Source organism: Narcine bancroftii, chromosome 7, assembly GCF_036971445.1.
Source record: "Narcine bancroftii isolate sNarBan1 chromosome 7, sNarBan1.hap1, whole genome shotgun sequence".
NCBI lineage: Eukaryota > Metazoa > Chordata > Chondrichthyes > Torpediniformes > Narcinidae > Narcine > Narcine bancroftii.
Window position 1 is genome coordinate 53,540,708 of NC_091475.1, and position 17,316 is coordinate 53,558,023.

At 40.9% G+C, this 17,316-nt stretch overlaps 1 protein-coding gene across 26 annotated transcripts in view; it reads left to right on the forward strand.

Moving 5' to 3' along the window:
• Positions 1-17,316, forward strand: part of dmd (dystrophin) — a 1,604,005-nt gene that overhangs the window by 1,546,108 nt on the left and 40,581 nt on the right. For 21 of the 26 annotated variants that reach the window (XM_069890130.1, XM_069890120.1, XM_069890110.1 and 18 more), the window contains 3 exons: positions 3,387-3,523; positions 9,825-9,863; positions 14,530-14,595. In XM_069890130.1, the coding sequence (XP_069746231.1) occupies positions 3,387-3,523; positions 9,825-9,863; positions 14,530-14,595 (242 nt within the window). The remainder of the gene's footprint in view (positions 1-3,386; positions 3,524-9,824; positions 9,864-14,529; positions 14,596-17,316) is intronic. The other 5 variants (XM_069890114.1, XM_069890115.1, XM_069890128.1 and 2 more) reach the window with 1 other exon arrangement.

Consider the following 17,316-nt stretch of genomic DNA (forward strand, 5'->3'; position numbering starts at 1 on the left):
CACAACACAAATTATTTAGACAAATGAGTATAAAAATCAGTGTCCATTTTTGCTGCTCTATTTTTTTTAAACCATTTTCTGAACTGGTGATCTTGGAGCTAAAATGCATTGGTGCAAACTTATCTCTTTCCTGTTGCTTACTACATTTATGGACGTGTTTTGTGATGTTCAAAATCAGCACTGATTTAGTGGGAGAGAAGGGCTGTGTGAGGTCTTTGTTGGCAGATTCTGAGTAAAATTTTCAGTCTTGCTTTAAGGGGGCAGTGAGGGTGGGTATGAGTGATACGAATACACAGCGATACCATTGTGCTACGGATATTGTAGCCCCCTTCACAATTCCAATGCCCGGGGTTTGATTCTGACCTCGGTTGCTGTCTGTGTAGAGCAGTGGTTTTCATGCCATAGGTGTTCTGTAATTAGTAAGGGATTACTTAAGGTGATATGTGAGGGGAAAGAAAAGTTTGAAAACCATTGTTTTAATCATGATTTTCACCCACATTCCACGAACGTGCTGGCTAATTGGTCAATTGCCTCTGAAGGAGCTGGTTAGCAGGAAGAATTAAGGAGCTGTCGATGAGCATGTGCAAGATGGTAGTTTACAGGAAAGGAAGTGGGATCACTGTGGGAGCTGGCATAGCCTTGGTGGGCTGAATGGCCATGCAGTGAAGTAATTTGAGGCTGAACTGATCAGGCTGTCCCATCAGATGCCCACCATTTGTCTTGCCTCAGACATCCTACATTTAACCGGCAGATTTTCCCAGCGAAGCAGTCAGCCATATTTGGTGTTGGGTGATCCAGCGTGCAGGAGCAGCTCACCTCTTACTGAAGTGAGGCTTAGTTTCAGCTGAGACTTGGGCTTTGTTTCTGCCTAGAGAGGTTACCACCTCACTGAATGTATTGGTGTGTATCTTGTCAAAAAGTTCCTTTCAGAGAAAGAGTTTGATGACGACTGTGGCAATTCTCCTGTGGAACCTTGACTCGCTTTGTCTTTACACAAAGACATGGATGCCCCACAGTAATAATCAGCATTTAATACAAAGATGTGATAATCGCCCACAGTGAAAGTTTGCACACCACACCATACTTCTCTGTTCATTTCCATGAAGGGGAATGACTGAAATGAATCAAAACAATTCCAAGTTAATTTCTTTGTGTTTACATTCTTCTGGATGCAAAAACCTTTAAACACAGGTGCTAATTTAAAATAAAACTTCGTTTTGTTTAATTTTAATAGTTTTATGACACTTGGCTTGCTTCCAGCCATTTTGAACACAGAGAAAACCATGAACAATGCAACACAGGAACAGACCTTTTGGCCCATGATCTCTGTACTGACCGTGATGATACCTGAAACTGATCGCATCTGCTGGGACATGATTCATATCCTGACATACCCTGCATGTTCATTCCTGTTTAAATATAATTATCATATCTTCCACCACCTGCCTCCCCACTCCTGACAATGTGTTCCAAGCACCTTCGACGCACCGTGTATAAAAAAAATCCCTTTTAATTTTCTTCCCTATCACCTTAAAGCTATGCGCTCTCTCATTTGATATTTCCACCCTGGCCAAAAGACTGTCACTCTTTACCACCCTATTGTCCCGTGATTGTGTAAGTGTCCGTCAGGTTTTTCCCTTGGACTCCGATGTTCCAGAGGAAACACCTTGCTTGCACTTATAAATCTTGACCACAGACCTTTCATGTTTTCAAAGAAATAGGTTGATTCCCGAATTCTTTATGGAGAATTGATGTGTTCTGAAGTAAATATTCTCCTCTCTTTAAGAGGGGGAGTGAAATATTTTCAGCAAAAGCTGTAGTCAGAGTTCAAAGACAGTTAGTTTCACTGAAGCATCTCCCACTCATGATATGGCCTTGCTGCTTTTTCCAAGGCTGAGAAAAATAGTGGACTCAGCATTGCTAGACTCCATGGTCCTTCCCCCTACCCCCCCCCCCACCACTCTCAATCATCCCTGACTCCACCAAACCAAGTTTGCTACATTTCCATTCCTTATCCCTGACTCGTAGAAATGTTAATCTGCATGTACTTTTGATTGCACTGCCAAAACTTCAATCTGCTCATCCCTTCTCACCAGTTCTCTTTGCCTTGACCTCTTCTCTCTTCAATTCCACTAAAACCTGATCACGAGCTTCCAGATATCCACTTTTCTCCCTTTGTCTCCCTGACCCAATATCCTCATCTGAAACCTAAAAGAAGCAGCACTGGTTGGTTCAAACAAAAGGTGTGTCAATGTTTCCACTCAAAACCCTGAGATGGATTCAAGGTCTTGACCAGAATCACCATCATACGTGATTGCTCCCAACAATTCTGCAAGTCCCACTGAGTTCTTCCAGCATATGTTTCTTGGTTCCTTCCCAGTTTGTCTCAGACATTTCTCTCTTCTATTCCTGGAGTTGTATGTTTGATGCCCTGGTTTTAATGGTCAAAACATGGAACCAACCTATGGTGGCACATGACTCCCATTTAACAAAGTAAAAACATAAGAAATAGGAGCAGGAGTAGGCCATCCGGCCCATCGAGCCTACTCTGCCATTCAACATGATCATGGCTGGTCTGATGATAGGCTCATGTACACCTACCTGCCTTTTCCTCTTATCTTAATTCCTTTACTATGTCAAAATCTATCCAATTTGTTTTAAATATATTTACTGAGGATGCCTCCACTGCTTCAATGGGCAACAAATTCCATAGATTCACCACCTCTATCCTCAAGGACCCCCAAAACCCATGACCTCTTCACTTTGCTACCATTGGGGAAAAGGGTACAGGAGCCTAAAGACGAGCACTCAGCGACACAAGGACAGCTTCTTCCCCGCTGCCATCAGATTCCTGAATAATCAATGAACCAAAGATGTAGCCTTACTTTTTGTGCTCTATTTTGTTTTTTTTTATTTATTGTTGTAAAAGTGGTTTGAACTTTGACGCTGCTGCCATCAAATTTCATAACTTGTTCATGGCATTAAATTCTGATTCTGATCTGTGAAAAGCAGTTCCTCCTCATTTCCATCCTAAATTTACTACCCTGAATCTTGAGGCTATGTTTCCTAGTTCTGGTCTCCCCTACCAATCTTATCTTTGCCTTTCATAATTTTATATGTTTCTATGATTCTTCTAAATTCCAGCTTCATAAGTTGCCGGTGAAATCCAAGCTCAAGAATTGTTTCATCATCACATCTAATTGGAACAGAGATAATTTAAACAACTGGGTTGCTTTCAAATATTCTCTCAAGAGTGCGATAGATCATAAAGACCTGACATTCAAATCCTTCATGAAATGTTGACAATCCTTCAGAGTTGCATTGCATGATTCTCATTTGACACAAATAATAGTGTAGTTTCATATATGCTGTTATATTTCCTTCAGACAACATCGGGAGAAGATGTCCGAGATTTTGCCAAGGTATTAAAAAACAAGTTCCGAACAAAGAGGTACTTTGCAAAACATCCCCGGATGGGTTATCTGCCAGTGCAGACAGTTCTGGAAGGGGATAACTTAGAAACGTAAGTCGAACACTTTTAATTCCAATAATGCTGCTGCTTTATTCTGTGAATAGGGCAGGGCCGGTCGCTTACAACAGACGTGGTAAATGAGCATAAACACTAGCCATCTGAGCTATTTGAATCATGCCATCTTTTATTGTGGATCAAAATAAGCCAATATTGCTGTTTTTAAGGATTAATACTCTCCCATTGGAGAAATCATCCACATTAAGTTTTGAATTTGGTTTGAATGTCAAAATTAGCATGGCTATCTTCAGTTTCCATCAATGTAGATACTTGCCTGATTTCGACTTCTTCACTTTGTGCTACTGCCTACCTGCCTCTTTTGTCTCCAACAAATAGGCAACCTCCAGTCATCCATCGTGAGCAGCTGATTGGGTCCCCAATACCAGATGATTAAAATACTTCCTTACTTTAAGAAAGTTGTGTATATATTTGTGTTGGAACATGCATTGATTCATCTTGGTTCACGTGATGGGATCAATAACATTGTTGAATCCTCTTGTTCTACCATGCACATTGAAAGAGAGACTAATGCAGCTAAATTTACAAAAACTAAGTTTCGCATGGTACAAGGTTGAAATGGGAAGTGTGTGTGCATTTTAATCGTGTATATCAGGTGGCGCTTCAAGCAATTTTCAAAAAGCAATGCTTAATTTTAAGGGTTAGTTGACTGCCAGGCTCAATGAAAAGTTATCCTCTTGTACCCCTGACCCACCAGCAGCCACAATTTTCCCTCCCCACTCATTTCAGCTTCTCCCAGGGATCTTTCTTTCTTACACTCCCCAGTCCGCTCTTCTGTCCCCACCCACCCTTCCAGCCCCTGAGCTATTTCCCACTTCGATCGTAGAAAGTACAAAACCTGTCCCTACACCTCCCGCAACGTGCAAAAGGTGCTGGAGAAATACAACAGGGCACACAGCATCCAGAGGAAGGAAAAGGCAGTCGATATTTTCGTGCCTGACACTTTTGTCAAGAACATGGAAAAACAGGCAGATGTCTGAATAAAATGGTGGGAGGAGGGGAAAGGCAAGGGGGGGAAAGAGCACGTTAACAGATGGATCCAGATGGGGAAGTGTAGGAGAAAGAAGCTGCAATAAATGAGGGAGATGGCAGAAGGCCAAGAAAGGTAGCTCTCTGATAAGAGAAGGAAGGGAAAGGAGTGGGGAGTGGAGGAAAAAGGACTCGGGGAAAGAGAGAGTCCAATGGCAGGGATTAATGGAAATTGAAGGTTAACACTGCTGCTGTCTGGTTGGAAACTGCCGAGACATAATACAAGATGTTTTCTTAAGGCATCTGTCTGTTTCTCCACATTCAACCCAAAGTCAGATGCATTGGTATTTCGGTGGAGTGAAGGGAGTTACTGTAGCATGAGAAGGGAAGTGAGTGCAGTTACTATTTCAAGGGGGAAGGTGCTCAGAAATCTGAATGGCCTAAAGGTAGATAAGTCTTCTGGACCAGATGGATTGCACCCTCAGTGAGGGTAGAGATTGTGGAGGCTTTGTAATGAGCTTCCAAGAATCGATAGATTCTGGCATGGTCCCAGAGAACTGGAAAATTACGAATGTCACCCACAATTCAAGAAGGAGGGAGACAGCAGAAAGGAAATTATAGACCAGTTAACCTGATAGAGAAGTTGGAGTTGATTATCATGGATGAGGTTTCAGAGTACTTGAAGGCAGATGACAAGACAGACCAAAGCCAGTATAGTTTCCTTAAGGGAAAATCTTGCTTACCAAAACTATCGGAATTTTTCGAAGAAGCAATAAGCAGCCTCGATAAAGGAGATACAGTAAATGTTGCGTATTTGGAATTTCAGAACTGGTTGAAACACTTTTTTGCCCATTTCCTCTCAAAGTAATCTCATGGATTCATATGAAGCAACTGAGACCGAGGAAGGAATGTACAAAAACCTTTTGGCATTTGTCATACTCAGATTTATCTCAAATGTGTACTTGTTTGGCGTCGGCTTTAGCTCAGTGGTTACTTCGAAACAATTGCCTATTGTTTGTGACTGGTCATCCATGGGCGCTGACCGACGTTTAAAAAAAATATGTGCACTTGTTGAAATAACTTGATAGATTGCAAAATATCCCCAAAGTTTCTTCAGCATTTCTGTGCATTGCACTCGACACTAGCATTTGCAGATTTTCTTGTTTAGCTCGCAAATCACCCACATTGTCGCAGCTGAGCACCATAGGGCTAATTTCACTTCTGAGAAATGCCTGTGATCTTTCCCATGATTTGCATTGTTCTGAGATTGTCAGTTTCAGGTGCCATTGGTTTTGTTCACCAAGAATATGAATGTTCCACTTGCTTCATAACCTTGACTTTTGTGGTTTCAGAAACCCAATTGTTGTTTTTTTTAATGTTGACTATTGACATGCATGGTCTGCTATACATTTAGGAGTATTTTAACAACATCACTCTTCACTTTTGTCAACTCCACCAAAATGGACCTCTCTTTGATCCAAGGCTGTGAGTTTAAGATTCCATTTGTTGCCATGTACACACAGAGAGGTATTTTTCCTTTGTTGCCTTGTAAAGGCACACCAGGAAATGCTACTAGTCCAGTGTTCCTACCAAGAGGAGAGAGAGAAGAAAAAGAGAACCCCTTCAGAGATCGAGGATTTCGCACACTGCGATGCTGCCACTTCCTGGGCTCCCATAGCCTCCTTTGCCTCAAATCCTCCTGATTCCTAGAAGCTGGTGGCCAGCAGCTAGTGTGAGGCCTTTAGCCACTAAGTTCCCCACTCGTCTGCTTCTGTGATCCCCTGCCCTGCAGGGTCCTCTCCAAGGCTTCTCCTTGGTGATTCCTCAGAGCCCGCAATGCTGGAAATCTGGGTTACCAATTGTGAGCACCATCACCATTGATACAGACCTCTAAGGACTTTGATGTGAAGATCACACAAGCAACTTCAATCTGTTCAATGCAATTGGGCTGGACATCTGGCAGTAGGACCCCATGAAGCATCAATGAAAGACCATGGCCTACCCTCTGCTTTTCCCAGATCTACTGTAGAGCAGCCATCTTGTTTTAATCATATCCATCCCCATGACAGCAACTTATTTTCCAGTGTCATTCCTCATAACTGAGGGCTTCGCATGGGAGGTGAATGATGAAGCTGGCTGCTGAAGTGAAATTTGCAGAGTTGATTTTAGTGAATATAAAGAAGTACAAATGTTAAAAAGTCCTGTTGAGAGCTCAGTGCTATTGGATGAAGAATGAGCCCACACACTGGAAAAGCTGGTTGATGCATTAACATGTCATTTGCATTCCACTGGAAAATAAATTTTCTCTTTCTGTGGAAATGTTTTCTCTTTTTCAAATAATTCAGACTCTGTTAAGTTTTAGCGTCTGATCTTCTCAATTAATTCCCTTTAGAAATGAAGTCTCCTATATTCTCAGATCAAACAATTGTCTGACTGCAGGTCATAATCACAGTAACTTTGATCCAACATATCATTTGTAAGTCAGCCTCTTCTCATCAAATTATCTCTGTCTATGTTCCGAAGAGCACCTATTGAATTTGTGGTGTTCCACAGTAAGCTGACCTGAGCTGGAAACTTGGTCATGTCTGTTAGTAAAATTATTGGTCACATACTTGTGTTTCATAGAAAAATTATAAACCGTTTTAATTTTGATGGCTGCCCTGTGACCCGCTGCACTGCTTGAGTGTTGGGTGAGCATGGGACTGGAGAAAGCTGCGTTAGTTCCCTATTTTTCATATTTCTTTCTAAAACCAATTGGCTCTGTTTGCATAAAAAGAACAGTCAACTTGAGCAAAATGACCAGGTTTGAATCTCGTTGAAGGAGAAAGGAAAATTGGACCAGGTGGTGGAAGAGCAAATAAATAAAGACTGAAGGATTTCCAGATGAAAGTATGTTGAAACAGCCTGCAATTGAGTCACACTTGAAGTTGAATCCTACTGTTTTGAGGATCTACCAGTGGAAGAAGCCAACACACCAGGCATTGTGAAATTAACCTCAGCTCTGTTGGAAGATGTGATCTCTCAGAACTGGACTCTACCTTAATTATGGAGTGTAAAGTAATTGAGAGAATGAACAGAGGCTGGAAAACACTTTTAGAGACTTAAGAGGTGGATTGTTTGACATTCCTCTGCTGGTATACAGAAAGTAGCAGCCTGCTTTTTCTGAGCAATTAAGGGCTATCCTTTCATATTAGAGACAAAGATTTCATAAAAGAAGCAAATTCACTCACTGTTATTCAGCTATATCTTCAACATAGTGATCCTTAATTCTTCAAATACATAGTTATTGAAATTTCCTACCAGCCGCTGCTGTGTGAAAAGCAATCCCTTGATTTGCTGTAAACAAGAAATTGTAAAATCTCATTTCCTACCACCATTTACATCCATTAATTTGACCACATCTTTACTATTTTATTGGAGCAGAGTACTTCCTTCACTCTATCGTGGGGATGGGAACAAATAGCAGCAAATCATGTAGAATTTACCACACTGTTATCATCTGAAGAATATGATACTGCAAGGATTATCACCAATGGGCAGGAAATGGCTCCGAAAGGGTTTTATGTGACACATAAAATAGTTTTAAAATTGGGCTGTAAAGACCATGAAATAGAGATAGGAGCAGGGCACTAGTAAGGCTGCTCCTGGAGTACTGTGTGTACTTCTGGTCTTCTTACTTGAGAGAAGATGCACTGGGTCTGGAGACAGTGCAGAGGAGGTTCAACAGCTGGATTCCCAAGATGAAGATTTGGCCTTTGAGGAGAGATTGAGTCACCTGGGTCTATGTGCACTGAAATTCAGAAGAATGAAAGGGGATCTCATAGAAACATATAACATTATGAAGGAGATAGGCAAGATCGAGACTGGGATGAGATGTGGGATGGAGATAAGGAGGAACTGCTTTTCCCAATGAGCAGAGAATCTGTGGAATTCTCTGCCCAAGGGAGCAGTGAAGACTGCTCCATTAATTACATTTAATACATGCTTAACACATTTTTGCAAACCTGGAGAATTGAGTTATAGAATCAAGGCAGATCACCCTTGAAATGTCACATGAGTGCCTCAATGATAATGTAGTTTGTCCTCCTATTTGACTTGACACTGGACAGTATCCGCATCATTTGTTGCAGAGGAAGCCCAATGGTGCAACCCCATATCCTTATCCAAACTGATTCAATGAAAATTTGGACCATCTATCCATTCTGTGCTGGATCATTTTCACTCCTGATTTTTTGGCTAATTGGAAATTTATATTAACTTGATAAATCTATTTGTCAGGGTTTCTGATTTGTGATATAGTTCTTGGCCTCTGTAGTTCTTGTGCCTCCATTGGGCACATTCTGACCCGGTACTTACGTAGTAAGTAGCTAATCAGCTCCTTGTGACATGATGTAAATCATCTCTGTGTGCAAAATTAATTAAGTTTCTTATTTGTAGCATTGGGAGAAGGCCATTAACTTGAATGAAGGCAGTTTTGCAGCATGCGCTTAGTCAGGTGTGCGTGTTCACATGGACATAGCAAAGAAAGAGGAATGGGTAGCATTTGTCCAGAAGTATTAATCCTGCAGGTAGACAGTGGGGAAGCAAGTATGGCACACAACATCTCATGTGCCTTGAACTATTTTACCAATCCCAAAGTGCTTGTCTGCACAAGATGTCTGCTTTATTCAGTGAATTTGTGCTCTCCTTCAGAAACAAGTGATAGTTAATGTGCTCACATGGTGTGAGAAGGAGCCATGCAAACCAGACATTCTTATCCTTTATCCACAGTCAAACAGGTCCCAAAGTGTAACACCAGAGGCCCATCAGTTCGCCTCCAACCACTCAGTCCAAAAAAGATGATGGGTTTCTGTCTCAGGGGTTCGTTGGTTACCTTTTCTGGAAAATGTCCACTGAGGATGGAAGCAAAGTTGGCAGTCATTTCTTGGGTTGGCAGATGAAGCACTGTTGATTTTGCAAGATGATGTATTTGCTGACCCCACACAGAATGGAACCCCTTCAGGAGTCATTGCTTGTTGACAAGGAGAAGATTGTGCAATGGTAGTCAGTGCAATGTAGATACTCTCAGCTTTGCATGTCTAAACTGTATTCATTTTAATATCATTGAAAGGTCAATTTGTTTGTCATTGTTACCATTGCAGAAGATTTGCATGTTAGCACCTGCACAGTATACTGTTTCTTTATATTGCTTCCATTGTCATTCACATTTTGCTGTTTTTGCTGCCTTGTTCCCTCTTTTTTTTTTGTTGTGTTAGGTGCATTTCCCTTGTTTCAGTCACCATTTCATCTCCACATTTTTGTCTTGCAGTCCTGTTACTCTGATCAACTTCTGGCCAGTAGATTATGAGTGAGTACCTTCTGTACACATCGGCACCCTGCTTCATTTATTTTCCTTTTATAAAAATGCATATTTGTATGAATGTAACTTCCCAAAGATTCGTTTTGCTTGGTTGTGTTTGCTTTTGTCAAAGTTGTTAAAATTTTTGGAAGGTAAAATGCTATTGATGATCACATTATCTCAGCACAGAATGCTTAAAATAATTTCTGCCATGAGCACTGGGTGTTAGTCTTAACATTTTCCACCCCACTTTATTAATTTCCAGCTTGGAATGATGGTGCCAAAATCTCCTCTGTCTGCCAGCTGCAGACTTGATGAAATACCAGTCCGTTTGCTTGACCCCGCTGTCTCTCAGCTCAAAACTGCCTTTTGGTGGTCCAACACTCTTGGCATTAAATTAGGAAGGAAAAAGGAAAAGAAACCCTCAAAGTGCATTGGTTGGTTCTGTCCTTGAATTGGCACAGAGACATAATGTGCTAGCAGTTTGACTTGAGTGGTAGAACTAAATTGGCAGTACCGCATGAGCCATCTGCTATTCACCTGTTTGCGATGGAGCTAAATGATGACCACCCACTTTACAGCACAACCAAACATGAATTTCAATTGCATTGTTTGTACAAAGTTGAAGGATATTTACCCTATTATCACCAGTGATGATGGGTTTTGGAAATAGTCAAGACCTTTATTCACCATCATCGACATCTTTCACTTGAAAGAGCACCAAAAATTGCTCCTTCAGGAATTAGACATACAGTAAAGTAACAGGCCATTTCGGCCCATGAGCCTGTGCCACCAAATAATTAACCTCCAACCCCTGGTGCGTTTTGATCAGTGGGAGGAAGCCAGAGCCCCCAGAGGAGACCCATGCAGACACAGGCAGAACGTACCAACTCCTTACAGACCGTGCGGGATTCGAACGCCAGTTCCGATTGTTGCCACTAAAATGGTATTGCGCTTTCCGCTAAGCTATGTGCGCCACCTCAGATGTCAGAAGTAAAATATCTTTCTTGCAAATGTTCAACTTTCAAGAAAAGAAAGAGGGAATCCTCTGCATCAGAGTCATCTCAACAAGTTTAGAGAAATAACTTGAGTGTTATAATCACCTGGTTAAAATGACTGTTGTGGAAACAAATTGGTTATGAACTGCAGATTTAATTCCCCCTCATATGGAGAAGATTCTTTCCCTCCCATCCCAGTGGAATAGTGAAAATTGTTGGTTAATGTGATTCCTGAAATGACAGTCTTGAAACAGCATTGCTTTAAGGCATGTGAATGCAGATCATTGAAGTACACAACAAAAGAAACCGGACATTAGACATCTTTTGCAAGGTTTTCCTCTGCCCGATATAATGAATAATGAGCTCACTATAGCTTTCACGGTATCCTAAAATTGGTATCATGGTTTCAAATTTGTGATACCTTAAACTTGAATGTTTAGCACTTTATCTCCCAAAGATAACCTCTGTCTGGATGGAAGTTCTTCTTTGTTCACTCTTGCACACGTACACACAGACAGAATTACATACCTTTAGCTCTCACACATAAAGCCACACAAATGCTGCAGTGCAAAATGAGATTCTGTGTTGGCTGTTCAAAAGACAAATACGATTGGTCCTTCTCTCTTACTCATTCTTAATATACCTACGACCTTTTCTCCTTGGGAGTATTTATCCATTCCTCTTTAAAGGCTGGCATTCAATTTCTGTCCGCTGCACTGTCGGATACTGCCTTTCAGTGAAAGCAAGTTTTTATGTTGTTTAAAGTTCTTCAGCAAATCAGCTTACCTGAACTTACACATCATACTTGTGGGACGATCTTTGTGTTTGAACTAAGGCACAGTGAATTTTGCTGGTTTAGTGCCAGGGAGACGAGACCGTAGGCTGCAGGAAAAGTGGCATCATTTTTCCTTGGACAGTGTATTTTAAGTGGTGATTTAGAAGGTTGCTCAAAATGATGAACGGTTTTGAAAGAATAAATGGAGTGAAATTGTTTCTAACACCTGAAAGGTCAGCATTCATGTGACAAATGAAATGTAATTGTCAAGAAGTATTTAAAACTGTTTTGTTTTAAATGCAATGAGTTATATCAGACCTAAACTTGAAAAAAAATGCTTGAGTTGCTCAAAAGTCAGGCAGAATCAGTAGAGAGTGAAGGAGACCTAATGTTGCAATTTGAGTACCCTTCATGAGAACTGACTGATGTGATCGGAACTGTTCTGATGACATGTTGAGAATTGAGTCATTGATCACATCGGATAAATTACAAGGTATCTCAAAGAGAAGAGAAGAGGAACAGTCAGGGCCAGGAGGAAGTGGCACCAGTTGGGACTAATTTGGACAGATCTTTCAAAAGACTGAGCCCATGCACGATGAGCTGCATTCTGTGACTTATTATTGCATCAAGAGAATGACAATCATGATGAAAGAGCTTGGAAAAGAATAATTTCATTAATTTCTCAGAAAGCAGCCTTCCCCCTTATCTTGAGCCCGTGTCAAGCAAGCACACATAGCAGCCCCTGCAAATTAATGCTCTGTAGAGTTAATTCTATACTGATGAAAAGGAGTGCTGGAAACAAGTAGATGACCAATATATTGAAGTGATTCATTTTAATCATAGAAAATTCTCTGGCGAGTCAGTGAAATGTCATGCTTTCAATCTTGACAGTGGACTTTCCATAAAATCTATGCCTGCACACCATCATTTTAGGAATGTCTCTGCCAAACACTGAATCACAATCTCTGAAGTCAAACTGTTCAAGGATTGCATAGTTGGACCTTTGCATTTGGACTTCTACCTTTGGCATCCTTATTCCTCCCATTGAAATCCCTTGACATTTATCCATGACTGAACGTGATGGAAATGTTTCTGTTACCTGTGTGGTTGGGTGTTCTTTAATCAGCATTGCTGGGATGTGTTTAATTTAGCTCTGTTTCAAGTTCATTGAAGAGAATTAATGCACTTTTTTTGTATTTATCAGAAATATCAGCAATAGATGTATTTTAAAAATACTCTCAAGTAAAATGTGATAATTAGAGGAGATCAACTAAAAGTATTTAAGTAAGACAAGAATGGAATGAATTACATAGATGAAACCCAAGCTAACCTCAAGTTATCTTTACAGCCTGAATTTATATCTTGAAATTGTCAGTGCTCCACCTGTGAAGATCACTGAACAAATGGTGATTTCCGCAGCTAGATATTTGAAATATGAAACCCATTATCTTTAGTCCAAACACAATTTTCAAGTCACTCAATTAACCCTCTCCCTATCTGAGGCTCTGCCAGATGGTTCACAACATTGCTGTTTTACTTCACCTGAAAATTGCAACGGTCACTCACACCCCTATTTAAAAAGAGAAGGGAGTCAGCAGAAAAGAAATTATAGACCTGTTAGCCTAACAACGGTGGTTGGGAAGTCAAGGATGAGGTTATGGGGTACCTGCAGGTGGATGATATGATGGGCCATGGTTTCCTGAAGGGAAAATCTTGTTGACTGCACATTGAACAGAATCAGGAAGTCTGTTGGTTCCATATTGGTGTTGCCTGGTACATTCCGTCATATTCACTGTCGAAGTGCTTAACAATGCATTAGTTACCTTAAGAAATAAGTACATGACATAGTACGGTGGACTATAACACCATCCATCTACAAACTTGAGGACACCCCAAATTTTTCTTCCAATGAACCAAATCCTATTCATCCAATTCTACGGATGTAGATGACTTCATTGAAGCAACACCTTGATCTTAAATTTCTTTGCCGTTTTCAAATCAGTTAAGTTACTCATCCCTCTCTGCCTTTGTTTTTATCTCCATCGCCACATCATTAAAAAGTCAAAGGTCCTTCCATTTACATCTCATGCTGAATACTTTTAAAGGATACTAAAAAAACTTTCTAAAGTCATATTAAGAGTAAAATAAAAGGGGCAAGAGTAGATATTGGGCCAATAGAAAATTACACTGGCAAAATTATAAGAAGATGGCAGAAGAACTAACTGAATGAGTATATTGCATGAGTGTTCACTGTGGGTGTTTTTAAGGCAGAGATTAATGGCTATTTGAATAGTTAGCTTATCAAAGGTTATGGGGGACAAGTGGGGTGAGTGGGAGAATGAATCAGCTCATGATGGAATGGTGGATTGGGCATGATGGGCTGAATGGCCTACTTCTGCTCCTAAACCTTGTGGTCTCATAACAAGATCCAATTCTAACCTCTCCACCACTAGTGGACATGTCCATAGATTCTAGTGTCCTCGCCTCTGAACTTCCTTCTTTACACTTCTTTCCTCTTGCTTGAAATCTATCTCTTTGACCAAGCATTCAGTTATCTCTGAGTGTCGGTGTCAAATTTTGATTGTTGATTGGCCCCGATGAAAGATCTATGGTATAAATTGTGGATTTGAAAACCATACTCAGCTTGGGTTCATCCATTTAGGACAATGCAACAGATAGATATAAATGGAACTTTAAATGCCAATCACAGTTAAATCTTGTGCAGAGATGGGCATCACAATGGGATTGTTTTCTTGTTACCTTTGCTGATTTGTAACAATGATAATGTTTGTCATGTGTTCCAAACAGGGATAGTTGTATGCAGATGGTTTTGGTAAAATGTTATCAGTGGTCAGAGGTAAAACAAGCACTCTTGCATTGTTAAACTTTTTCTCAATTGCAGACCTGCCTCCTCCCCTCAGTTGTCACATGATGATACTCATTCACGAATTGAACATTATGCTAGCAGGTAAGACAAAATAGTGCACCATCTACAAAGCTCAATTTAATTGCTTTTGTATCTCGACAAAGAAATGTTTCATGTTATCTTTCATTACTCTGATGCTGTTCTGTGCAAATCTTGTGGTCAAATGAATTGTCTTGGATTGTCTTCACTCAGAAGGATAAGATGAGACATTGTCATAAACATGTTAAATGCACAGAACCATCGCTACAGCTTCCCACTTATGCTTTCACAAATTGTGTATAATTAAGATTCTACCACAATAAAATAAAGATGATTAATGTAAAAGGAAGAGGGAAGAAAGAAATATTCACAGTTGGTAGGTTGATTATGCAAAACACTCTATTCTGCCAGTGGTGCAGACAGATCTCTGATGGTTTTGCAGTATAGAGTTGTTGGAAAGAGACTGTTCCTGTTTGTAGAGGTGTCAAGGTATTCGTCAGTAATGTACCCAACTATATTTTCAAGTGCCATATAAATGCCACTTGGCAGAGGATATAGGAATACAAGTAGGTGATGTAACCTCGAGAGCCTGTTGCGTGATTGTACTTAATCGTGACAGATCTGTACATCAGCTCCTTTGGAATGTTTTGCCTCCATGTCCCTACCGTTGTTCTTTGTCAAACTCTCCAAAGGAGCAAGGTGGAAGTATTGCAGATATACATGCAATTTGGAAATCAGTGCCTGCAAAAGTTGATCAGTAAGTGTGGGACACCATTGATGATTATCTTGAAGTATTGGCAGTAGAACTGGGTTGCATTCCAGTACTGAGAGAAATGCAAATGATTGGCACTTAAAAGTTTAATAGCACCTATATCAGGTTTACCAGTGCCGTTGGTAAGTCATACATCATGACTGGCTGGCAATGCCATCAGAACAGAGAACACTACATCCCCTTTGGCCCTCGATGTTGCGCGACCCATATATTCCTTTAAAAAAGATACTAAACCCTCCCTACCCCATAACCCTCTATTTTACTTCCTTCCATGTGCCTGTCCAAGAGTCTCATAAATGCTCCTAATGTTTCAGTCTCCATCACCATTCCCTGGCAAGGCATTCCAGGCACCAATAAGTTTTTAAAATAAAAAACTTACCCCGATAGCTCTCCTAAACTTTCCCTCCCTTCACTTGTACATGTGTGTGCTCGTGTTTTTCCTGCTCTTGGAAAAAAGTACTGGCTGCCTACCTGCCTGTGCCTCTCATAATCTTGTAGACTTCTATTAAGTCTCTTCTCATCTTTCTACACTCCAAAGAGAAAACTCCCTGCTCTGCTAACCTTACCTCATAAGACCTATTTTCCAATCCAGGCAACATCCTGGTAAATCTCATCGGCACCCTCTCCATAGCTTCCACATCCTTCCTATGATGAGGTGACCAAAATTTAACACATTTCTCCAAGAGTGGTGTCACCAGAGATTGGTTGAGTTGCAACATGACTTCTTGACTCTTGAACTCAGTCCCCTTATTAATAAAGCCCAGCATCCCAAAAACCTTCTTACCTATCCTATCAACCTGCGCAGTGACTTTAAAGGATGTATGGATTTGGACCCCAAGGTCCCTCTGTTCATCTACAAAGAACATGCCAATGATCCTATTGCTTAAAATGTGACCATTGGTTTTAACCAGCGACATCTGCCTGTGCGGGATCACCAGACATCAGCACGCTCACATTCCAGTCATCTTGGCTTGCACACTGGGTCAAGAATTACATCTCCCATTCTTCTTCATATGCTCTGTGACTGACAAAGACAAAGTTAGATTTATAGGGTCTGTGACAATTGACGGGCATGAACAGTTAGTCTGGTGTACTCTTCGTGCTTTTTCGACTGAGGTCCCATGTGCACCTAACATGTGGACTTCACTGTTTGGAGTTATCATTGCCTGGAAACTCCCAAAAGGTCAGTGGAAACACGAGACTTTGCTCAAGAGGCTTTGAGAAAAACTTTGAATCATTTCCTTAGTTTACCTGGTTTCCTCGTGCCATAGCATACCTCAGAATAGAGGAGACTAACAGCAGTCTTAACAAAGATCCAGGTCTGAAACAACGTGACCACTTCTACCCATGGATGCTATCTGACCACTGAGTTACTCCAGCAGCTCACTAAGCTCAGAATGGAGTCTATTCTGGGTGGGTGCTGCTCCCTTCATTTCCTTAGTGTTGCTGTGTGCCTAAAACCACGTCCAGATGAAAGGAATCCACACGATGATACAAGAAACAACTTATCAGTCATAGAGAAGATAGATTAAGGCAGCCCTGCTGTTCTGTCTCCCTGTGGCATAATAACGAGAGACATGTCTGAAGCAATCACAACCAGACACCCTTTTTAATTATTGTATCCCCCACTTCCAGGTGTGTACTTGTGACTGAAATTCCTTTCTGTCAAGTTGGATCAGATAGTTTGGACTGGAGTCAAGGGGACTAACTTCAAAGAGCATTTCTTCAATTCAATACATTTCCCTCTTCTTGGTTTTATGAAGAATCCAAAGGTGATCAGTGAGTTGCTGGACCTCATAAACTTCACACCCATTGTTTGTTTGAGGTCAGGGGTTATTTGTGGATCTTGGTTTTGGGGGGTGCATGGGACGCTGTGAAGTTGCTTTCTTCATATTGGAGATGTCATGGATCTTGGTGTTCAAGAACACCAAGGATTTGCAGTTAACTCATGGATCTCAATGTCATTTTCATCAGGACAGTCATTGCGTCGTCTTGAAGAGAAGCCCAGATGT